We start from the raw sequence: 25,190 nt of genomic DNA, 5'->3' as shown, positions 1-25,190 counted from the left end.
AAATAAATAAGAATTTTGCAAAATATTACATAGAAAAGTTGTTGTAGTTGATGAGTTTTATTACGTGGTAAAATTAGCACAAGGTCACAAGTCCTTATGAACTCTTATCTGATAAAAATTTATTAAAAACAAAGACTTACCTTAAATTATTCTCACAAAACAATCACCCAAACTTTGTCAAAATTTGGAACTCTGCTTCACAATAGGCAGTGATGGAATGAATTTGTAACAGCGGGCTTCTTATTTATATTTACCTGGAGGGTTGTTTTTCGGAGAAAGTGCTAATCACTTTACTGTCATAGGCTAGCGCCACCCATTTGTTTCATTTAGGGGTTGTGTTTTGAGTCAAATTAAAAGAACACAAAATGTTAAGAAACATATTTATTGAAAGAAATACAATTAATTAAAGATATTAAAAATCCAGCAAACGATTTGCAATGACCCGCTCTGGACCAACTGCTCTCCCAAACAAAGTGCGAATTCTTAAAGCCCAGGCATCAATTCTCTCCTTAAACAAACAATTATTCTCATGATCGACGATATCGCCTTCATTTGCGACAAAATCGCAACCGTAGAACTTGCATCGATTGGCCCCCAGTTTAATCAAATTGTGGAGCCCAAAATTTTGGACATTTATCATCCTTCCGTTGAAATATTGGAGACATTGGTTGCAATCGCGACACAGAGTGGGCCCCCCTAGGTAGAACAACATGGGCGTCCTCATCAGACACTTGCAAATGGGGCACCGCAAGTACGCCAAGACTTGCTCACTCGGCAGCGATTTCTTCTTCTCTTGCGACTTGTCGGCAATTTCGATTTTAACAACAATATGGGGCGCAGTTAATTCAAGCGAATGCAGCTCCAGTTTCGTGTCGTGCACCGAATCGAAGTTTCTGACCAGCGGGAGAGTCAATTCTAGCGTTTTTGCCTCGTCTTCGACGATCACCTCGCAGGTGAATTTCCCCGAATTGGCTTCGTGTCCGCAGAAAACCGCCGTGGAGAACAGGACGTTCTGGAGGGCGTCGAATCGAATCCTCACGATGAAAATCTCCTTGCCGCACGGCACGATTTTGTAATATTCGCCCGATTCGAACAAACTCAATTCGAGCGAATTATTCCTGGCGAAGTGTTCCTTGTGGTCGTCGAAGCAGTGGAGGGTGAAGTCGACGGCTTTGCCTTCCCAGGAACATTGCGTGAATAACGCAGTCGGACACTTGTTGATTTTCCTAAAAGGACAGTTTCTTTCATGTTGTGGCGCAATTTCCGGGCCGATGTTTTCCTTGCAGCCTTCTGGGGCAAACCGACAAGGGAACTCTTGCTTGAAGGCCAGGACTTCGTAGCAGGTCACTCGGACACAATTCGCTCCTCGGGGCTGGGGACAACGGCCGCAGATCAGTTCGTTGTTGCCGTTTTGGTAGATGGGGAAATACGACAAGGGGTGGTTGCAGCGAGAGCATTTCAGGACGCTCGGGCCCGCCATTTCTTCTGCAGAAATTGAAAAATTGTAACGACGAAAATAAAAAATTAATTGGACTCACCAGAAAAATGCATAACGCCGTTGTAATGGTCAAACTCAGATCATTAGTAAAAGAAACCGGTGGTTGAGACTCTATTTATAGGGGGTAACACGTTTATCGCAGGATTAACCCCCGGGGTGAAAAATTTAAGGGTGAGCCAGTGAAAACCACAATTCTAGGAAAAAATTCTTCTAGGATTGAATAATCTGGATTTTTCATAAACGAGTAATGTATAACAATTTAGGGCATTGGCAAAAGAGGGTAAACAAGCGGTATTTACACCAAAGGATTCATTTAGCCTTAGGTATTAATTTAATAAGTACGCACTTCTCTTTGCCTTTGTCTGGTTTGTTTATTTTCGGGAAAAATTTTTAATTGAATTAGTTAGTACGGCCAAAATTTGGTTGTTATTTGTTAAATTAGCTGAAGAACGTGCACACATTAGTCAAAGGGGCACATTTTCTGTATTTGTGGAAGAATATCCAAAAGAGAAATCGTTCAGTTTGGACAAAAACAACGTTTTGTTCGTTGTTGTTTACTTGTGTGGAATGACTGTTTACATCTTTAATTTTATTTATTCCACTGAGCCATGACTATTTGACCAGAAAAATAAAATGTTTCGTCGTTAAAAATAAACATCTTCTGTAAATAAGAGTACGGTATATTTGTTACACGAGAAAAATAACAATTTTTATGGCATTGACAACGTCCGAAATAATTTCTTTTGACTGCCGCAAAACTAAAACTTCTTGGAAACCACAGAGATTAAAGCGTTCTCATTGCCAATTTTATTTATGGGGGATTAAAAGAGGCAAAATCACACTTTCCCTGAAATTCCGTTATGCTACCCATGACGTCTAGCAATATTTTCTTTTTTCCAGAAATTGAGTAATGGAGTGAGAAAAGAAATACAGGTAATTTGAACAATTTGAGTAATTGTTGGAGACTCTGACGTTTCATTCGTACGGCAATGATTTTGCAAGCAGAAAATTGAAAGTATCTTTTTATTATTATTATTATTATTATTATTATTATCATTATTATCATTATTAACAAAAAAACGAGCAATTTGTAGAACTAAACTAGGTTTATTTGTGCTTTTTTTTCAACTCGCAGTTTTATTAAAGAAATAAACTATTTATGTCTTTTTTTTATTAAATTTACTATACCTACCATTTCGTTATTTCCCTTCCTTCCTCAGGAATAAACAACGTACTTTTATGAAAAACCAATATTTTTAAAGATACTAGCGAAAAAATACATTCTAATTGCAATAAAGGAATTAGAAACAATTAATTAATTTGTTACACCGGAAAAATGACCATTTTTATCGCATAGAGAAAGTCAGAATTAATTTCCTTTGACTACCCTAAAACTAAAACTTCTTGGAAACGACAGTGATTAAAGCATTCTCACTGTCAATATTATTTATGAGGGATTAAAAAAGTAAAGTTACACTTTCCTTGAAGTGTAGAATTTGCTACCTATGTCGTCAAGCAGTACTTTCTAATTCCAGAAATTTACTAAAGGTGTAAGAAAATGACCACAAATTATCGGTAACCCTGACTTTTCGTTCGTAGGTACGGTAAATAATAATTTTACAAGCGGAGAATCAAATGAAAAATGTTTTTTTTAGATATGTAACAGTAGACACTGATATGAATAAATAAATTAAACAGAAAAAACAAATTTTTTATACTGAACTAGCTTCATTTGTGCTTTTTCTTTCAATACAATTTTATTATTATTACAGAAATAAACGATTTATTTGGTTTTTGTTTTCCAAAAATGCAAAAACTTTTATGGGATATTTGGAAGGTATAAAACAATATTTTTTGGTGAAACCAACGGAAAAATACATTCTAATTACAATTAAAAAAATTAGAAACAATTATTTATTTCTATTCTGGCGTGTCTAGCCTGTTACTCATACACTAATCAGTTGTTTCCGTGGTGTAGTGGTTATCACATCCGCCTAACACGCGGAAGGTCCCCGGTTCGATCCCGGGCGGAAACACTCTTTTTTTTTCTTCAGCATGTCTTGATTTTCTTATAAGAAATAAAATACGACAGTGAAAGTCATTAAAATCAACTGGAGATGCAGTTAATAATAAATTTAAAATAAAATCTTAAAGCTTAAAAGGATGGATTTTTATTTATTAGCGAGCTTTTTTTTCAAAATGAATACGTATGGAAGCATTAGAAGTTTTTTTCTGTGTAGTGATTGACATTATTCGCATCTACCTACGAGTATATGAAGCAAAATTGGGATCAATTCACCGATTCTAATTTTCCTAACAGCAACAGATAACGCAAGCCGGTGCTCCCCGATCTCTTATTTTTATTGAATTCTAAAAGGGCCATTCCATTCGCAAGCTGCTTAACAACCATGATTTATTCCACTACTTCCACTTAGGCTGATTAGATCATACATCAAGAAAATGCATCCAGTTAAGATGAAATAAATCTTTTCAAAATTTATCGCGCAGCATAAACTTCTCTCGGTGTGAAAACTCGCGTTATAATTTATTTCGACCATTTTCGCACCAGTAATCGATCGAGCACGTGCTCAAAACGCCCTATTTCTCTGTAAGTTGTCAAAACTTCTCAAAACATTTCCACTGATAACGCAGACATTCATCATCGTCGGGGGCACGGAGGAGACATTGACGGGCGTCGGGAGCTTTCTTATCTTGCAGGTTCTCGATTTGATGTTTTGCAGGTAGTGGAGCGGAGATATCGTGGACGAGATTGCGAAAGGACATGAGGTTTGACCCGTTTCCTTTAAGAGAAATGAGAGCGTGGGGGTGAGGACGCATCCATCAATTTGACGGCTGAATTATAATCCTGACCTGCATTTTGAAATATTACACCGAGATGGTGGTAACGAAGTCGAATGCTGGCCCAGAAAAAATGAGAAAGCTCCCACAATACAGAGCTTAAAATCAGTAAACAACTATTGGCCTCAACAAAGACAATTTAGCACTATAATCACCCTGATGTATTAAACCCTTTAGGGGAAAAACCAAGCAATTGTTACCTGCTTAATTACTTTCCCCCTGGGGTTTCTTTTAATAGGATTATCGCTTGACTAGTTTTATGGTCACCAAGTAACTTTAGAAATAAGATTTAGGTGCTGGTGGTCCCAAGTTAATTAAGAACAGAAGAATTATATTCCTTTATTTTAATCCATGCAAGTGTCATCCCTAAGTAAAGAAAACCTCCCTTTCTGAAGAGCGATTTTATGAAACGAATTTTTTGCTCATGTTTTGGTTTGAGGGTTTTTCAAATTAGCGGCTGCTTCTGGTCGTATTTTCACATAAAAATAATTAAAGAGTTAGTTAAAGACACGTAATACTGGCGATGTCATTAAATTTTGTAACGTTCCTTGAAGTTAAATCTGAGAAAAATTGTAAAGAAACCTTTGAGAGAGCAAACGGTAAAAAATTGTATACCTTGCAATGAAAATGGAAAAGATTGATGATAAGAAGTCAGGTGAATGCAAAAGGATTTATCTAATTTAAAGAATAAAATGTCTGTCATTATAATTTATTACAAAAGTTTCTTTGGTGGAAGCTCCAATTGATTTATTGTTTCTATTGCCCGTCCTACCCGAAAAAATTGAGTTAATTAAAGCAATTAACAAAGTCGTTTTTCTCGAGGAAAGTTGGTGAGTGCAGTTTGTTCTTTAAGTGAACTATTCCTTTGATGTCAATATTCTCTTTATTATAATTAGCCTAGAGTGGGTATCATTTGTACAAAAAGAATGATTAATTCAATCGTACACCTCAGTTGAGAACGTATAATTACGTCATAGAGGAATTGCGGTTTCAGGATACTGAAGGGAATCATCCCTGTGTGTATTACGAGATTATAGTTACGGCTGGCAGAGATGATACAATGCCGGGAAGTCGCAAATAACAATTTGTAAAACAATAAGTAAAAGAAACGTGCGAAATAATAAACAGTTTACTGTGGAGAAAATTGAATTGTCGGCTTAAATTATACGACAGCAACTGGTTTCATTATTTGCTCCTCTTCTTTTCAGGATGCCGAGCTTTGCATAGCTTTGGCCTTCTCGCTACAATACGTTCGGCTCTGCGTCCTGTGCTGGATGCTGACGATGGCACATCACATGCATTCACAGTTTAGGACTAGTCTGCATTTAAATCCGATCACGGACAATGCAATTGGGAAGCATTTTTGTAGGTGGGTATTTCAAAGCTAAATTAATGAGTTGTCATTCCTCTCGAATAAATTTGCTCCCGTTTTACTCGGAAACAAAACAGTTCACTTGAGAGATCTCTTATTTCCGCCACACCTGCAAAAACAGCCGGTAATGTGCTCCACTATCTCCTAGCACTTCAATAAAAGGGAAATAATTGTAGCATCTGCGGCCGCACATTTGCATTTCCTTAACCTACATCTCGCGATAACTAGCAGCTTCTCATCTTTGCATTTTATTTCTCCTTTTGCAGATATTCAGTGTTCGCCTGGGGTGTTCCTGGAATACTCCTCGGCGCCAGCATTATGGTACAATACCACGATAAAGCGGGAAAACTGCTGGATACTGCAAGTCTCAAGTCGCAGAATTGCTGGTAAGTAATTAACTCGGGCCGATAGGACGATTGCATTGTTCAAATGATGGAGATAAACCCAGCCGCTGGCTCGTAATCCGGCAATTAAACCTTTTCGAGAGAAAACAGAAAAATACGGCTTGTCGTGTCTGACTCTTTTAAATCCAGACTGAAACATCTCTCCATCGAAATATCATCATGATTTAAAAGATAACAGAGTTATGGTACAATTTACTACCGATATAAAATTTTATCCTCACATTCTTGTATCCCGACGAACTCATAAAGCAGACGCAATGCGGTTCTGAAAAGAAATTTATGGCAATTTAATAAATGGACCCGAGTCCAGACGAGTGAAATTGCTGTTGATAATAACAATTTTTTGCAATGCTATTAACTTAATAGTGACATCCCACTACTTAATCTTCTCGAGGATAACTCCACTTGACAGAAATTACATTCCGAGCTAACAAAACGATCCGAACGACCTATTTTCTCAAATCTTTTATTGATGAAATATAGTGGAACAGCAGATGCCAAAGATGACGGAGAAAAATTATTGCCATTAATACTCCAGGAGTGGCTTTTACGTTTGATATTTTCCCAATATTCAGCTTTCAAAAATAATTTTTTATGTCAGCAAAACTACAATACTGCGCTTAATAAACTTGTTATTAACTAATAGTCACTTTTAGCTTCGAAAACGACTGACAGAAAATTCATGTTTACTGTTTAAAAACTTTGTACCTAGAACACAGTGTAGGTGTTTTTTAATTAAAATTCTGATTTACATTTCAGGAAATTTTATTCTAATAGGTTTCTATCTACGTAAGCATGCAGAACACTACTAATAACAAGCATTGTGTGTATAATTAAAATTGTAGGTACATTTAATTAGGGTGGAGCACAAAAAACATGCTTCTACCATGTTGTTTAAAAAGACTACATATCGTGGGTGTTCGGCAAAAATTATTAAATCCAAATTTAACATATGAGATGACTAGCGTTTCAGTTGGATTTTATTTTTGATTATACATATTTGAAAATGAAAGCGTTAATTTAGAGGTTTAAAAAAGCGCCTTTTCTTATTAATATAAAATTTAAATTAAATTTACTTTGTAACTCGGGAAATTTATTGAATAAATATTTCTCATTGAAATGCGTTTAAAGCTATTTAACTCCAGGGTATTTGATGAAAATTGTCTACATTTTAAATTTCCATCTGTCAACATGGAACCAAACACAATTTAAAAAATAAACAAACCATGTTTATTTTGCCTTGTTTTTGCATATTTTTCATAGGATCAATTTCAACGCAAATCCGCGAAAAAATAAAAGAATAATTAAAATTTCAAATAACATTATGGTACAATTTACTTAATTAAATTCCTCTCTGTCATTACTTAATTTTTTAAAGTTGTGCCTAAATAATGATAATTGGCTCTTAACTAAATTAACTACTTCAGCACACAGCCAATTTTAAGGTAAAACACCCCGATTTTCCAGGTAGTTAAAAAAAAGTAAAAAATATCAAGCAAAATAACCCAATTTTCCAGGTAGATAAAAAAAGTCAAAAATTTACCTTAAAACTGGCTGTGTGCTGAAGGGGCTCACTTAGTAGTAAATTAAAACACAAAAATTTGTAATTGTTGTGGAACATGGGAACCCATTTTCCAGCTTCAAATTTCGCCTCCTTTGAGAGCATTGCAACAAATCTGATATATTCCTCGTCTTGTTATAAATATTTCCGGTCGGATTGATTTTTTGATTTTTTCCAGGTTTCTTGATCGGAATGCTTTCATATATGGTTTATTGGTTCCTTCCACCATCTTCATATCAGTCACCTTATACTATTTGGTGAGATCGGCTTTAGTAGCACGCTATGTTATCAGTATGCAAGTAGATCGCAAGCTACGTGATAAAATGCGACGTAAGAGGATGCTGCACATTGCTCTTTTTGCCAAGGTGAGGAATAATAAAGATTGATTTCGGCATAAATATGCACCAAACGTAATATATTGCCGACACAGATAGAGGCCACACTTCAACGGTAAAATGTGCTTGCACTTTGGACTTAAAGGACTTAAGATATGAGACACTGCAGTCCTTGTCTTTTCATTTCTCTACAACAGAAATAATTTCGTTTAAAAGTATACCATTTTGGCCATAAACACGTTTTGACATGAAATAAGAAAAACAGTCTCATACTTCTTAAAGCTCTTCTGTGACTGTACTAAGAAAGTTCGATTAACTTCTTCAAAGTGCTCTATTAAAATTTCAAAGGAAAGTTATCTTACTTTTGAAGTTGAAGTAACTATAATAAGATGTTTGAATTTAATGTAAAATTTAAGTTAGCCTGTTATAATTATTTTCATCTGAAATTAATTTTTTAGTATATATTTAAAACACCAATTTAAATTATTTCCAAAGATTTTATTTAAATTCAAGCCATCGATTTTTCGAAAAGTTGTAATTATGCCTTCGAGTCGGATGTCATTAGTGTGCATCGCACAACAACTGGAGAACACTCGCTGAAACTTTACTGAAACGTGTAATCATTTCAGAACACTGCATTATGCAATTGGATGAAAGTTTAATGAAGCAAACTAAGAGTCAACAGCTTTATGGCTTTAGATCCAATAAATGCGTTGAAAGCCGGGCTAATAGAAAATTCATAATTTAAAAAGACCAAATCCCCTTTGCAAAATAGATAAGTGTAAATTATTCTGTGGATCTAAATTATTATGCACTGGAGTGAAACTTCAAAGTTGAAATGAAATTTATGTGGAATGAGCTTGTTCCTGGAGTTGAAGTTAATTTACTCGAGGCTTTAAATTATCTGTTACGTGGATTCCAAATTATTCTTTTATTCAAGCAACAAGCCAACGGAATGTACTTTGTTATTTCGTGCTAATTTTTTTCGTTTGTGCCAGATTACAGTCTTGCTCGGCTTAGTGGTAACTCTGGGCGCCCTCAGCAAGCTAGCTAGGTCCGAAACGGCTTGGATCGCTTACCACGTAGGACAAGGTCTTCAAGGCATTTTCGTCGCCATGCTGGTGACATGCAATTGCCAAGTGCTAAAGCTCTACACTCGAAGTATGAAATCGAGAGCTTCGCGTCATATACCAGTCTACGCAAGCATGGGTCGTGCCTCCTCCACTGCTGTTTCCAAATCTACAAGTCTCCAGCTTTTGACGTGGGAACCAGCCCCTGATCCAGTGTAAAATGTATTTTTATCAAAGCATTATTGTTGAAAAATATATCAGAAAGTTCTGTGTGGCGACATCGAATTTTGGAAATGTATCATTTTGAAACACATATCACGAGCGTGTTTTGTAATAATGATACTGAATTATTTTCCTAAATTTCTCAAAAGTAGAAAATTGCCAGTGGGTGCTAAAATGAAGGCGAGTGCTTGCAAGCTTTTGAAATCCTGTCAGTAAATAATAATTTAGTTAAGGTGATGCGATGGTGATTATCATCAAAGCTTAGTAAAGATTGTTTTATTTTATTGGGAAAAGCCATAACTCCACTGAAACAATTATTATTTGTATTCTTCATCTTGTATTTTTATAATATGTTTATCTTATTCAAAAGAAAATACACATTAAAACAATAGAAAAAAAATAGTACCAAAGAGACATCTTTTCTTTTCTTATCGCATTAGATTAGTTTCCAGAATGTTAAAAAAACACACGACTCTAAGACTTGGTAGTATTTGTAAAACGCCCTGTAAATACTTGGTTTTGAGGTTTATCCAATAAAGACTAGCATTTTACGACTGAGTCTTTTTATACGTTACTAATGATTTTTTTACTAATTCAAATGCATACACAGATACTTTGTTGAAGTAAAGAAAGAATCGAAACAACCGCACTCATAGTGGTCATAGTTTTATTTAGCAGAATAAAATCGTAAAATAACGCGTCACGGGACATCTTTCTTGGTAAGGCAAATAGTGTGGCTTTGGTGGTCTGATACTGCAAGCTTTTATTGACTCATCAAGAAGATAAGTCTAACTTTTTCAATACCAAAGATCGATTCGAACAAACATCACTCGAACATATCCATAGGTCGGTCCTCGAGGCTGTGGGAACTTTAATGTGGTTGTTTCGTCCACTTGACCTCATAACACTCAATTCATGAACACATGTTTCAACTCCAAATCAGATTTTCGCTTGACAATAAAATCACATATCTATGATGAAGGGACAGAAATCTCGTTTGCTCTAATAATAGAGTGACCGGTTTTCCATCTCTTCACAATAAGTTTTTGTATTGAGTCGAGTTATTAAATTATTTCCGTCACACACTGAATTTTCTACATATTTGTATAGAAGTTTATTTGAGATCGTGTATTTTTGTAATGACTTAATCTTAGCCGAGTCTCTATTGTGTACGCTAGGTTTAGGTAATCTGCAGTAGACAATATATCAATGTAAATATGCAAAATGAAAGAATAAAGAAAAATGAAGTTTATAATGGCTTGTTTTCATTACGAGTTCAATCAATCCCGATTGTTAGGCAACAAGAAAATCATCGAAACAATGGATGACAGGGCAACAATGGCCAACTGACATTCCATAACCAGCGCCCGAAACCCGAAAAATATATCATTCAAAGCAGACAGGCGTTATTTATCCGGTAAAAAATAATCCAAAGATAATTAACAGCACAGCACGCCCACAATCGACGAATTAATATGCACCGATTAGCACTGGTCAGCAAGCTTTGCACAAAGATAGCGGAAGCGGGAGGGCGATTTCCGGTTGCTTGTTTCCTATGATAATATTGTCGGAACAAGGGAGGGTAAAGCGCCAAGGCGTCGCTCCCGTTGATCATACACCGACTACTGTAGTCCCTTTATTACTTCGGATAATTTATTGACCTAATAGAACGAGCCTAGGGAATATTTGTTTGGGATATAGCACGTAGTTTGTAATTTGCGTTAATTAGCTCGTAACGGCTTCATCTGAACGTCATCAGTGTCGATAAAAGATAAATGGCTCGCAGGTAGGTGGCTTAAATGAGCGACTCCAGGGACGCATTGTGATAGTAAATTTTGTAAAACGGTAAAAGATCGCCAGGTTTCGCTACAAGTGCACTTTTGCCCCAGGAGTGCACTAAAGCCGATAGTTGTTCTACTATAAATAGTTAAGAGCTTGGAATTAAACAAGACAGTCTCCACTTCTCCCAAATACGAAAATTAAAAACATTATCGCTTTACGAGCACAAATAAATGATTTTTTTAGAGCTACTGTGTATCATTAGTAATGAATTTACTTCAAACATTTTAAAATACAAATAGGTAAATACCTACGTTTTATTATAAAATAATACACTCGCATAAACAAATTACAAAATTAACCATTCAATAAAGTGGTTGTTTCATATTTGTATAAATACATAAAGATTAAAATATATCATAGGTATAAAATTGAATATCAAACAATGTTTTGTTTTGTTTTAATATCCACGTTTTTAAATAAAAAAATCAAGCACAATTTTTTCATTGGCTTCATACATAAATAAGTATTTTTTTTGTTGCACATTTTTCTTGCTAAAAATCATAATAACAATGAAGAATTTGAAGAACCCTATCTTCTGATCTTTATTACGTATATTTTACTAAAGTACTTCAACAACTGTTTAATATCCACAAGCACCTATGTCGTATATTTTGTCGCTCCTATACTGATCTACCATTTATTCACTGTTCTATCCCGGCGCATCCACCATTTTTACACTGACCCGATCAAGAACTAATAAATTGTGTGGCAGGGTTTTTGCATTAAAGTGATTTTTGTTGTAATATGTATTCTTTATTAATTAAACTTTAAAATACTATCTAAAAACAAAAACACTGGTTGAAATTACATGAATAAAACCATTAAATGATTTTGTGGTTCAAAGTTTTGCAGTGTCAAAGTAATGCAAAAATAATGTTCACTTCAATGAAGGGTTGAAACAGAAATTCCCTGCAGTCATTTCTATAAAATCATATACGCATGTGTTTGAAATTCTGAAAACTGAAATAGAAAATCCCTTTGGGGCACATTATTAGATAAAAGCGCAAATTTTATGAAAAACTATCTATGCTTTATAATAACTTTTTTCTACAGCCGTCAAAAAATCGTGACATTTATGCATGGTTACCTATGCGCGAAGTTTGACGTTTTTTCACTGTGAAAAAATATTATTTTTTCACGGTTTCACAGTGAAAAAATAATATTTTTTAACTGTGCAGGCAACTCGATTTTTCAGATCATTTTGTTCCAACTTATTTCTGTTACAATTTTAGTAACACGAAAAGACATCAACAGCAACCGAAATGAAGAGACGGATCGATAATGAGAGGTAGTTTTAAAGGTTTTATAATTATACAGAACAATATTACAAAACAATAATAATAGATATTTACTTTGACATATGAAAATTAAATGTGCATGACGAAAACGTGCCCCCGTTTATCCCCAGAGGCCTGAATGAAGACGCTTGTAAATGAAAGTTATTTTCGCCATTAAAAGAAGCCGATGTAGAAGGTTGAGTGATTTTGTTTTCTTCTGTGGAGGAAGAAGGTTGAATTTTATTGGCAATTTCAATTTTATTATTCAAAGAGTCCTCGATGTAACTTTCTGCCACTGTGCTGCTTCTCCAGCCCCCATGACGTTTAATTGAAATTAGATCACCTCCAGCATTCGCCAAAAGAGTGGCAGAGCTTCTTCTGAAGCAGTGACCAGTATATTTTTTAGGTTCGTCTTTGTTAAGCCACTTTGCAATCAAACTTGGTATCTCTCCGATTTTGTTAATTCCAACATTTTGATTCACACATTTTCCGTTGGTATACTTTAAAAATAAACGGTCACTAGTCGCCCGTGGAGGCCGCAAAGCTCTATATTTTCTGACAATTTCTATATTTTCTAAATTTGAAACAGTAAATATTCGTTCGCAGTGGGTTTTTGTATCAGGCACCTTCACAATTAAGACAGACTGTTTATCTTCTATGTCAGTTAGCTTCATTTTAACTAATTCTTCACGTCGAAGGGCTCCCGATATACCCAAAATTAGCACAGTCTATAAATAAAACGAGTTGTTTTGATTTGTATTACACTAATATGATAAGTTTACCTTCATCAGTAAATATATCTTGTCATCTGCTTCATTAATAAACTTGCTAATGTCTTCTTTGTCTAAAATTTGCGACTTCTTGCTTCTGTAACCTACGCTTTTGCTTTTCAGGTAGGGCACTAACTTCGGAAACTTACGTGTATCGATATTCTCTTTAACGTTTAAGGTGGCTTTCAACATCGCATAAAGGGCCCAGAGTGTTGGTGGCTTTAAGGTGGTAGACTTTTCTTCCAAATACGCCAACAAAACATTTTCCGTTACTTGATCAATCTTTTTCATAGAACACCACTGCCGAAACTGAAGATACGTTTTTTCGTACTGCGGTCTTGATTTAGCAGGCAAAAGATTCGACACTGCCGCGCTTGCAATTGCATCTATTTCGTTTTCGCTGCTAAAATCCATCACACTTCTTCAACAAAAATACCTATTGTGACAAATTTTTCGCAACTATCACTTTTATTTATCATCGTAACCATGCAAGCAACTCGATTTATCAGACCATTTTGTTCCAACTAATTTCTGTTACTTTTTTCTTCATCTGGAGGCTGTAGAAAAAACGTTGTTTGTATTTCGTGGCGAAATTCATGTTTTAATGGCGCCTTCGAATGTCTTTTAGGTCTCGACCTGGCGGTCTCGACTAAAATAACATTCTCAGGCGCCATTAAAAAAACACTCATTTCGCGCACTTAATACAAAAATTACTATTGTTTACTCTAACAAAAACGAATAATTTTTACCATTATGTTCGTTTAATTAATAAAAACACAAAGAGAAGAGTAAAGCGGATTCCTTTTGTTGTATCAGAAATCGCATTACAAGTAATTAATTAAATTTTTGGTTTGCAAACCTCCAGCGCCGCGCCAGAATCCGACACCCCAATGTCCAACAACTATCACTTTTTCAAGCCGGCCATAATTCACAAATGCAAAACACGCCTCAACAAAAACGCCCCAATCCCTCGAACTTGTTGCCGAGGCGGATCACCGAGTCCAAATAAATCTAATTTGGTCGATATTCAAATCGTCCGCTCCAGCAATTTTAAACACGATTGGACCAGAATTGACGAGCACTGTATCCAAGCTGTCCTCCGATTAAATTCGGAAATACGTCCGTTTATTTCAGATTTTTTATCGCGGCTCTCGAAAGCGTTTGATGCATGGCGGCTTTCCACCCTCACACGTGCTGCTGGAGGTTACCATTCATTCCGATTGATGGCTCTTCACAGCGAATGTGCCACACTACCGAAATAGAAATGCCATCAAAATTGCTTATTCATGTAATTTACGGTGGAAAAATCCTTTCTCCGGCCTGGATTTTTGAGAGAGATAAAGGGGATTTGCTTTGTTTAGTTCGAGCCATAAATGCTCGCGTTGTGTTGCTTTTAGTTCGATGTTTATGTAATGCCCGTAATTCAATAATACGATGAAATCTCTGACATTTAGGGCAATATTGCAAAAAATAACAACGTATTTTTGTCCTTTATGCAAGGATCAAACCAAATGTACATACGTGCAGTAAAAATTGCATTTCACAAAGTGCACCATTTTGTTACTGTTTTCTATAACACAACAATACATCAGTAATGCACAATAGTTCACGCTATTAGTTCTTTTAAAACTCAGAGCAGATTTTATTTCATTTCTTCTTAAACCAAACTTCATATTTATTAGCTTATTTTTATGCATTTTAAACTTTCTTTTTAATTCTACAATTGTTCTACAATTTGTAGAACATTATAGAATAAATTACTGCGAGTAAAGGATCTCAGACATTTGCTAAACTTTCTTATGCTCTCTCAAGAATTAGAAAAAGAAAAAGTTTTTAACTACGTTTGTTTGCTCATCACAGTATTAATTTACGTTTTTTCAAACTGTTTCTGTAACATTATTTGCGCAGCATCTAATTCACGTATAATGAATGAGAAATCAATAATGTAGATAAAACTCCCATTTCGTTTTAACAATTTATTTCCTGTTGATACATCACACATAAATACCTTTATAACTTTTGAATAACGACTTCAATAAACGAAACCACAAAACCATAGCCATTGTCGAGTTATTATCAGATACCGTTGTTACATTTATGGAACGTGTGTGGGTTTTTCGGTTTTCATCGGTATTATTGGCATTATAAATCAATTATAAACTAAAAACGCTTTTTATTGTTGCCATAACATTAGCAATTTTTCTCGTCTGTTGGAACGTATGATGCGAAACAGAACGCGAATAAATCAAATTACATTTTAATTTAAAACGTTTTACATTTGCGTTTTAAGCTGTTATGAAATTAATTTGATTCGTTAAATTCTTCCATTTCGAGCTGTCACTAGGAATTCATCCTCCGCCGAAATGAATTCATGAACGTGACAAACTCTGTTGAAATAACGGCAACTGTTACCGCCATATAACCGAGAGTTTGCTTTAAAATATTCCTCGGGGAAGTCCCGCACTGGACCCGTCTGTCCAAACTCCCAGTATTTAATCTTGGCCGTCATTCCCCTCATACATTTATTTAAGGATTTTATGTAGATTTGTCGCTGTTATGGGGCCCAACTGTTCTGAATTTAAAAATTTCAATCAAAAATTTATAAGCTTTAACGAGATTTTTGACTTTGATCGAGATTGAGAACGTGAAAAAAATATAAATGGGGGTTTGAAGCGTATGTTAGCGAATGGATCGGACGTAGAGAGACCAGAGTTATCAGGTACTTTCGCTTCTTCTGTCATGTTTCAGATTTAACAATGTCCAAGGGATCAGAGCTCGTTTTGTCTCAACTCGTTTTCTTGGCTTATTTTGTTTAAGAACACAGGGAGCGCTTATCGCATTTTTTGAGATGTTTCGCGTGTTTGTGTCATAAATAATGAACGAAAAAAATGCCTAATGTTTCCGAAAGCGAATCATCATTCACTTTCGCCCCAACATTAGGTCAATCCTGAAATTTCAACGACGTGAAAGTGATTGATGAGTTGAACGTTACGAGATGAGAGCGAATAAAACGCTAATTAGGTTTTTGCGTTACTAAATTTATACTAAAATAAACATGTTTGTCTGCATTTAACTTTTCTCATTCTTTGCCGAATTGGCTCGTTTTGTAAGGAGAGGAGTTGACAAACCGGCCTAAAAAGCAAGTTTATTCAACAGACACCGAGGCAACCTTCGCCTTAAATTGAATTCCTATAAAAAGATCTGTTTATCATGCCCCTTGTACATTTTTAATACGTATAAATATTGACTGAGCTTTGGGCGATTTCCGAGCTTCCAAAAGCCCCAAATTTGTCCGGGATTAAGCGCACTATGTTAAATATTCACAGAGCCCAGATTTAGGTGTTCAAATCGGAAGGATTTGCACGATCATTTAGTTACCATAATTTATTATTAACGTAACTAGAAATTACAATGTTTTACCCGACAATGAAATTATCCGATTCCGTCACGTACGAACAGGTCTGTAAAATTTATAATGCTGTAAAAAGTCGTATCCACTTTTCAAACATTGTAAAAGCACAAACTTGTTATCCGGGAGAGATAAAAACATTGCCGGATTTAACGAAGCAACAACGCTGACGCTTTCAAGTTTCGAATTTATCCGTTTGTCACCATTGCTAATAAAAATTATTTATGGACAATATGGCGGTGAATTCGACCCCGAGTGCTAATTCCGATGATAAATCGCCTGCTTCGAATGGAAATGGTTTTTTCTTTGCGTAAGTCCGGTGGTTATTGCGTATAAATCCGGAACGGTGGAGATTAAGTATCGACTTAAAGTGATTTAGGTATGTTTAAGCTCTCAGCAAAGGGAATATTTCGGAATTGTGTATGAAGGGATTGGCCGTGAGCCAATGCAATTGGTCCAAAGCGTATGTTTGCTTTCAATTCCACTAATCTAACCAGGAATTTACCACGGATTTGGTAGACTGATTTCTGCGATAATAAGGCCTGCCTCGGACTGAACTAACAAATTGACCTTAATGCCGAGATGAAAGCCGCGATAATGACTCTTTTTACGAACGGAAACGTAAAAACACGAAAATTATTACTTTTAGGGGTGGAAAGGTACGCATTTGTAAAATGGCAGACAGGTGGTTCAGAATCAAATGAGAACAAGAAGTTATGTTCTTTACATTCTCGTAATAAATATTCGGTTGTCAGAGAGCAGTGTATTTATTTGTAACAATAATTTAATTAAACCATAGTCCGCAATTATAAAATTAAGTTGGATAATGGACACACAAAAGGTCTCCAAACCATGTTTGCGGAAACTGTGCAAATCAATAAAGTACTAATAATAATAAATCTGTTTATAGTTTTCATTTACGCCATAACATAAGCACAAACAGGCTATTTGTTATTTACACTACGTTGTATTCAGTAAACGTCATTAATGTTTATCCACCTGCAGGTAAGTTAAAATAAAAATAAAACATCTTGTAGGTCAAATTTGGATAAATTAACGAAATCTTGGTACTTTTTCCGGTTGAAACCTCATTAAAGTAAAACTGGGTTTACACGTAATCAAAGATGAATAATGAAACAATTTTCAGATGAAAGTAATAAAGTGGCCCTCCCATTAATCTTTTGGCAATTTCCAACAATAACTCAATAAGCATTTTTCACTTCATCTGAAGCAGGAAAATTAATTTTCTCAATTTATTTTATCCCCTTATAATTTTCAACAGTAACGTCGTTCCTCATTCCAACAGCGAAGAAAATAATTAAAAATGAAAACCCCTCTAATTGAATTCATTAAATATGATTATTTTCCTCGTAACCTCCCATTTCCAGATTTCATCATTCTTTCCCAAAAAGCGTTCCGATAATTACAGTGGGAGAAATAAATTCAGTAAACGAAAACAAAGTTGACACCAATTAAGGACGATATCTTCAGAAATAATTAGAAAAAATATTCGATCTCAGAACGGAGACCGGATATCGCCTCGAGGATAATAATTTCGCCATTATTTGCGGTCTGCAGGATCATCTCTTGAAGGATTTTTTAATAACCTCCATTAAAACACCGACATTTATAACTTCTGCTTGGAGCATTTCGTCGGGAATTACACCCCTGCGGACAATAAACCACCAGCCAGGCTCTTAATTTCGAATCCATTCCGTGCACAAAATGGAATTTTATTCCCTTTTAACCCGGCTAATTGAACATTTGTCAGAAATTGCAACCGTAAACACGGCATTTCGGCCAAATAAATTCCATTCACCGGTGTATAAATGGACTTTCCAGCATTCGGACGCTCGTAAAATTACCACGGCGTTATAATAAGCCCAGTTTCGGTGATCTCGCTAAAAAAATCATTTTCATACAAATATACGAGCGAAAAAATTGTTTGAGTTCTCTCAGAATGGAAAATTGTGTTTTTTGCAGTTGCGTCTCGAGGCGTATTCATATAGTGTAGGGGTTGGGAAAAACTTTTACTAAAAAATGCTGTTTCAGTCTATTGATGCTGTGTGGATCTGTGTTCTATGACCCAAACGGCACCCTCGAAATCTTCTTAATAAAATGAGGTTTGAATGCGACCCTCGTCAAAAACGTGATTTTCCCTCTGCTGATGTTGTCGGAATGAAGTGGTCCTGAGACTATGGACTGAAATAATTTGGGCAGCCATGTGACAAATAAACTCAAGTAAACACTGATTCCTTTATTTGAAATTTTGGTGTCAGCACACCAAAAACATTACCAATAAGAGAATAAAAATGTGCACACAACTCGCTAAAGTAAAAAAGCAAGTATAAATTTCTCGAAACCGCGTTATTATTAATCAATAATTACACCAACGTAATGTTACAATTTCGCCACGAAATTCTAAACAAAATTATGTCATAATTGATTTGGAATCACCTGTGTCAATAACAAACAATTTCACCAGAATTAAAACTGATGCGTAAGGTGAATAAATGACCTAGAAACGGCTTAAATAAGGTAGCAAAAAATGATTAGTCTTCAGTTTCGCCCATCCGTCCGTCGCGTCTTCTCGTCTCAGTTCCCGTGAAATGTGCAAAGTGTAATTAATCATAAGTAAAAATGAAATTTATCAACATTTTCCTCGTCTCGCTGGTGCTCGCCCATTCCAGGAGCGGCTCAGGAATGGCCATTATAAAAGAGTGAGTACTTAAGAAAACACATTAAAAGCGCCCCAAATTAGCACGCATCTAATCCCGTATTATCCTCGCAGAGTAATATTTATTTAATAACTTCTTATGAGGGAAAATGGCCCGTAAATTCTCGTTAGAGGCGGGTAATACAAAGTCGGGCCGTGTGGTAAACACTGATAAAGCTCTGTAATCTTTGAGAGACAAGGGAAAGGGCGGTTTTATACACTCCCTTACAAATGTCATAAGCTTTAGCGAAAACAGAATCGTTCCGTTTAATTGGAATGTCGGTCATTTCGAACGCAATCACTAGCCGATGCAATGCGAAGTGTAATAAAAGCAATTTTCGTGAAAGCTCAAGTTTAGAAAAGTTCCGCCGACCGACGTACGAAATACGCGACATTTTGGTCGGGCTTTTAGTTGGAAGTTTTTCAGGTTCTTACTGTTACTTCCAAGTTCTATATTTGATTCTTCGTTTTTCTCGTGAAAAGTGTATCGTATTGGAACAAACAGCGACAACTATCAAAGTTAGGCACTTCAGAAAGTAGCAAATAGTTCAATTAAGTTTGTTCAATTTTTTTAATGCTGAATTTTCTGTGTGAAATATTTAGCATGTGTAGCACCACCAAGGACCCCCTTTTCCATTAGACACAATGTGTACAAAGTATCACAGGAACTCGTCTACGTCTACTTTGGGTTTAAAATGATTACGTTTCCGTGAAAAGCGAGCATTGCGTTAGAATACAACCGTAAAATATTGCAGGATAAGAATCCCGAAATTGCTTAATTTGCAAATATCTGTTTATAAAACCGCTGATAAAGTTTGCAGTTTTGAGGAATCTTTTTCCACGCGAGCGACTTTTCATTAAGAAATTTCCCCTAACAAGATTTGCGCCACCTTTTCGCGCTTTACGATGAAGCTTAACTGTTGTGTCACTCTTGTACGGTTTTATTATCTTCTTTGCAACTTTCAACTTTAAAATAAAGTTCCCACAAAGTTTCGCAAACCCCAAGGACCTACTTACCCGGACTCGGTATCGCGTTATTAGGTTAGTGGACAAGTGTGAGTCGAAAACTAACTTAAAGAAAACATTACCAAATTAGCCAAGTTGAAAATAAACACGATCCTTTGAAAACTCCTTTATCCAATTATAAGATGTCAGCAGCATTCTTGACTGAATGGAGCATTAATTTCCTGTGATGTCACAGTCTGGTTTCGGAGCCGGAAAGCGATCTGGATTGCAGCAGTGGCGAAAGTACCCAAACCCCGGAAGCAGCCAATGTCCGCAGTAAGAACCCCGAAACCGATCCGCTAAATGATGCGGCCAGGCCGCAACTCCCGGAGGGCCCCAGCCCACCCCCGGCGACCGACCCAATTATCTCCAAAAAGCGAAGATGTGCAAGGTAATGTCACGGAATTGCCCCTTCGGCACTTTTTACTTTTACACCTTTTTATTATTTTTTATTAACTGCAGAAGTGAGATCGTCGGGAGCGCCGGCCCTGTCCTGTCCCTCGCTCGTCGAGACGTCAGCGAAAGACGCATCCAACAATGCGAGGCTTGCAAAAACAAACCACTTTGTAAAAAATTCAAAATATGCAACACGTGTAAAGTGTTCTGCGGCGATACGACCACTACAACAATCGCCCCGGGCCAAGATATCGACAACAATGTGCCAACAAATGGCGAAACTCCGGTAGTTGCAGCTACTGAAACTGTGACCCCGCCTGTGGAAAACATCGTGGTGGGTTCGAGGTTTAGGGGAGCGGAAGAAGCCTCACAACCACGTTACTACTCCTTGGCGGCGGTAGAACCGGGGCTTTTGATGCGTCTCCTTTCACGAATTTTCAATATTCCCGAAAATTTCGATAGATTTGTGATTTTGGGCAAGAAGAGAGCGACCAATGGAGAAGATGATGATAAGGATATTACGATAATAGACTTGGCGCAAGCTTTTGGCAACGATAAAAAAATTACAGCAAGTATTGAAAGATCAGGGGATGTCAGAATGGACTTGGTTGAGAAACTGGACAGAAGGATGGGAGAAATGACGGGAGACAATGCAAACAGAAATCAAATCATTGAACAAGTTTTAAATGAGGTAAATTGTATTTTATTTAGTTGATTAATCACTAATTTTGATTTTGTTGTCAGGGAAATGACAATGTTGGTAACACACAAGAGGTACCAGAGTCCAGCACTAGATGTAATCTTGACGAAGCCGTTGACGACTTAATTGATATAATGCCAACATCTTATTCCCAGCGCAATAAACCGGAAGAACACCCGCAAGTGAAGCCACAACCAAATGAATCCCAGGAATCGTCAGAAGAAGAAATAAAAAATCCTCCAGTGATTCAAGACAATTTCAATTTAGTGGGCAAAGAAAATCTCGACGATAATGCTAATGATGAAGGCAAAATTAGTGAAAATGCGGGCAAGAGAAGTTGGGACGAAGGATACGTCGACGATAATGAAGAGGCAAGGCCTAGCATGGCCTCAAGGGTAAAAGTACCGAAAAATAAACCAATTGTGCAAAGAGTGACAACAATTCCGAAAGTAATTGAGCCGGAAATGAATTCAGTTAGAGAAGCGGAAACTATGAGCGTTCCAGACGTCGCAAGACCACCCCCAACATCAGAAAATCAAGTTGCAGCATCTGCTCCCGAAAATTTGGAGGACAATGTCTTAGAAACAGTCCAGGACAGTCTAAAAACAGTACCAGTGGACCCAAATCACTCTGTAACTCGACCACAAGTTAACCCTGTCCTCGAAACAATCAAGAACAGTCTAAACGAAGTACCGATGGCCCAGAACATTGTCGATACGGTTGACCAAGGCTTGAGAGCCCAACCCATGGAAGTTGCAGCACAAGCGCCTGAAAATTTGGAAACAAACGTCCTGGAGACCGTCAAAGACAGCCTGAAACAAGTACCAACAATCGCTCCACCTGAAAACTTCGGGCCAGTCCAAGAGGAAGAGCCCCAGCCAGTTTTCGTCGAAGACCGGATCAAACCCAGCCAAGCCAACTCCGACAATACCGTCAAAGTTTACAAAGCCCCACAAAGAGAGACAGTCGGCGAAGCTTTAACCGAGGCACCGTCTACAATTTTCACCGAACCCGGTGTCTTGACAGCGGTTACAAACCCCCCGAATGTGCTTCAAATGGCCAACCGTGGCCAGTTTTCCGAATCGGGGGAACAATCGACATATTTTGGAGCCCTAGTCCCGGCGAAAGAGGGCTTGCCGATTGCCGATCCCCGTGTCAGAAAATTATACTATGTTGGACAAGACATTAACCTGCCTTTGAAAATGTTCCAAGATGAGAATGGTGTCATGAAATTGCGAGTGGACACCGACGCGCTTTGCAATTGTAAAAATAAAAATTGCTCACGGCCACATCTTGACGATAGAAGTGACGCTCAAGTTGCACTGCCGGAATTGAAGGTGAGGTATGGAGATGACGAGTTGATGGACAGTTTTGTTGATTCGATCCATACGGGAGGGGAGAACTCGGAGAAGTTTAAAAGGTCGCCCAGGATTGATGCAGCGGTGGAGGTTCAGGAGGAAGGAAAAGGGAAAAATTACCAAATAGACGGCCTGGATAAAGTGGACAAGTTGGAGAACAAAATACAGAAGTTGGCGAAGAATTTTGAGAAGGTTAACACGGAGAATGAGGACTTGTTGAATAAAGGGACCGTGGCGCTTTATAAACAAATTGAGAAGACTAAAGATGTCGATAAGATGATAACGTTGGCCAGTGATTTGCTTTCGTGGATGAAGGACTTAGCGACTGAACATTTAAAATCATAATCTGGACTTGTAGTTTTGTAATTAGGTAGTTATTTATATCGTTTTGTACTTTTTTATGAGAGTTGTGACGGAATTAAATAAATTTTTAAAATAATGGGTAAAATTATTTTTAAATTCCTGCAAAAAAACACAACAAAATCGAAGTAAAATAAAAGTTGACTCAACTCAAGAAACGATTAGATAATAGTCATGACCTTCACGTTCTATTTATGAATGCGAAGCGCTATCGGAATGTTATCAACCAATGATACGCATACACATAATTGTTTGTTTTGATGTTTTTGCATCAAATACAGCATCACTTCTGTTTGCATTTTTAATCGGTCTCGCTGGAGATTAAATTTAGTCAGTCCACTGTTAATCAAACCAATTTAAAAACAGTCCCAGCTGTTAGTTTAACCTAGCCCGTGTTAAAACTGTACAAACAGCGTTTAAAAAATGCCGGAATTGCCTGAAACCTTCGTACCCGGCTTCCACGACGAAAATGCAGTCAGAAAAATGAAATACAATAAATTCGGTAACACCGGAATGAGTGTGTCACAGCTGTCTCTTGGGGCCGGAGGATTTTGCCTGAATTATGGGTAAGATGGTTAATCTCCATACTTTATCCAGTTGTTTATCAGAAATGTGACAAAATTCTAGCCAGTTTTCGCTGGAACAGTGCAAAGCGACGGTCCACGAGGCCCTCAAGAGCGGCATCAACTACATCGACACGGCCCCGTGGTACGGCCATGGCGTATCCGAGGAAGTTCTAGGCAAGGTTGTATTTACTCGCCGAAATTACATTCACGCAAAAATAAGCAATAATTTTAAAGTGCCTCGAGGGAATCCCGCGGAAAGCTTATTACATAGCTACGAAAGTAGCTCGCTATGAAAAAGACCCCAAATTAATGTTTGATTTCTCTGCGAAGAAAACGAGAGAAAGCATCGATGCGAGTCTGAAAAAACTGAAGCTTGATTACGTCGACGTCTTACAAGTTGGTGCAATTTAAAACCGATCAAATCGCTGTCAATGAATTTTTTCAGGTGCATGATATCGAGTTTGCACCTTCGTTGGATATTGTCCTTAATGAAACGCTTCCAGCGGTTCAGGAGGCGCAACAACGGGGAAAGGCGAGATTTATAGGAGTGACCGGGTATCCGGTTTCGGTCCTCGCCGAATGCATCAAAAGGAGCACAGTTAAAATTGACTCGGTTTTGTGTTACACAAGACTGTCATTACTCAACCAAACGGTCAAGGAGTATCTCCCTATTTTCAAAGTACTGTTGCAAAACCAAGACAGTTTCACCATTTTTCATTTTTAGTCGAAAAATTTGGGAATTGTTAACGCAGCTCCGCACTGTATGGGCCTGTTGAGCAGTGCAGGGCCCCCGGAGTGGCACCCAGTGACCCAAGAAATCAGAGATGTGTGCACTGCAGCACGAGAGTATTGCAATGTAAATTTATTAAAAAAAAAACAAGAAATTGATTGTATTTTTTTAAGAAAAATGGTGTTGAAATTGGAAAACTCGCTCTGTATTATGCCCTAAATGAGGATGGCCCCCATACTATCCTCGTCGGTATGAATAACACTGATTTGTTTAAATGCAACCTGGATGTGCTCCATAACGGACTGAGTGATAAAGAAAAGGACGTGTACAATCACGTGAAAAATAAGTAAAGTTACCAAATATTTTCATCAGTTTAAAAAACTTAAATTTTTCAGCGTGTTTGCAAAACTGAAAAAGACTGATTGGGAAGGTGTTGAAGTGGCTCGGTATTGGGACACGGTCAAGGCTTGATTCAGTATTTTATTTTTCAAATAAACCGTTTTAATTGCTTTCATTCCTTGGACAGAAACGTAAACACAAATCCTTTTCGTCCTCGTTAGTCTAATGGAATTATAATTTAAATTAATTTTAACAAAATTAAAGCCGGATTTTGAATAGGAGACGCGCTTTCAATATTTAGAAACTTCTCTTTAAATTAAATCGTGATTACAAGACTTGCGTTAATGTTATTAATTTTTTTACTCTGAATGGCTCTTCCATCAAGGCGAATAGTTTTTTCA

At 36.9% G+C, this 25,190-nt stretch overlaps 5 protein-coding genes and 1 non-coding gene across 9 annotated transcripts in view; 4 read left to right on the top strand and 2 right to left on the bottom strand.

Annotated features, from left to right (window-relative positions):
- LOC103313059 (latrophilin-like protein LAT-2) overlaps positions 1-10,576 on the top strand; it is a 45,930-nt gene extending 35,354 nt beyond the window's left edge. The window contains exons 4-7 of the mRNA XM_015980635.2: positions 5,566-5,726; positions 5,996-6,115; positions 7,873-8,059; positions 9,028-10,576. Coding sequence (XP_015836121.1) covers positions 5,566-5,726; positions 5,996-6,115; positions 7,873-8,059; positions 9,028-9,318 — 759 coding nt within the window. The 3' untranslated portion in view covers positions 9,319-10,576. The remainder of the gene's footprint in view (positions 1-5,565; positions 5,727-5,995; positions 6,116-7,872; positions 8,060-9,027) is intronic.
- Positions 351-1,487, bottom strand: LOC103313057 (uncharacterized). The gene has a single exon (XM_008195327.3). It carries the CDS (start codon positions 1,478-1,480, stop codon positions 413-415), a length of 1,068 nt encoding a protein of 355 aa, XP_008193549.2. The 5' UTR covers positions 1,481-1,487; the 3' UTR covers positions 351-412.
- On the top strand, positions 3,462-3,534 carry TRNAV-AAC (transfer RNA valine (anticodon AAC)). The gene has a single exon. It is a non-coding gene; the product is annotated as a tRNA-Val (tRNA).
- A 1,876-nt stretch (positions 10,577-12,452) lies between the features above and the next one.
- LOC107398018 (hypothetical protein) lies at positions 12,453-13,925 on the bottom strand. 4 transcript variants are annotated; one of them, XR_010334402.1, is made up of 3 exons: positions 13,360-13,925; positions 13,223-13,307; positions 12,453-13,168 (listed from the first exon to the last, which is right to left on the bottom strand). XR_010334402.1 is itself a non-coding variant. In XM_015980626.2 (3 exons), exons 1-3 carry the CDS (start codon positions 13,622-13,624, stop codon positions 12,512-12,514), a joined length of 1,014 nt encoding a protein of 337 aa, XP_015836112.1. In that variant the 3' UTR covers positions 12,453-12,511. The 4 variants fall into 4 exon arrangements, 2 of the variants coding, with proteins under 2 accessions (XP_015836112.1, XP_015836111.1); XR_010334401.1 differs by having other exon boundaries at positions 12,453-13,014; positions 13,067-13,168; positions 13,223-13,362; XM_015980626.2 differs by having other exon boundaries at positions 13,223-13,314; positions 13,360-13,624.
- Positions 13,926-19,165: 5,240 nt separating this feature from the next.
- Positions 19,166-23,233, top strand: LOC107398030 (hypothetical protein). Its single transcript, XM_015980693.2, has 4 exons — positions 19,166-19,339; positions 20,537-20,731; positions 20,803-21,427; positions 21,481-23,233. The coding sequence occupies exons 1-4, from the start codon at positions 19,260-19,262 to the stop codon at positions 23,137-23,139; spliced, it is 2,559 nt and encodes an 852-aa protein (XP_015836179.1). The 5' UTR covers positions 19,166-19,259; the 3' UTR covers positions 23,140-23,233.
- Positions 23,234-23,405: 172 nt separating this feature from the next.
- Positions 23,406-24,964, top strand: LOC658727 (uncharacterized). Its single transcript, XM_965089.5, has 7 exons — positions 23,406-23,720; positions 23,782-23,899; positions 23,955-24,116; positions 24,166-24,399; positions 24,445-24,576; positions 24,624-24,796; positions 24,846-24,964. The coding sequence occupies exons 1-7, from the start codon at positions 23,578-23,580 to the stop codon at positions 24,919-24,921; spliced, it is 1,038 nt and encodes a 345-aa protein (XP_970182.1). The 5' UTR covers positions 23,406-23,577; the 3' UTR covers positions 24,922-24,964.
- The last annotated feature ends 226 nt before the right edge of the window (positions 24,965-25,190 follow it).

This window comes from Tribolium castaneum, chromosome 5 (genome assembly GCF_031307605.1).
Source record: "Tribolium castaneum strain GA2 chromosome 5, icTriCast1.1, whole genome shotgun sequence".
NCBI classification, from domain to species: domain Eukaryota; kingdom Metazoa; phylum Arthropoda; class Insecta; order Coleoptera; family Tenebrionidae; genus Tribolium; species Tribolium castaneum.
This window is presented reverse-complemented; position numbering and strand designations above follow the sequence as displayed.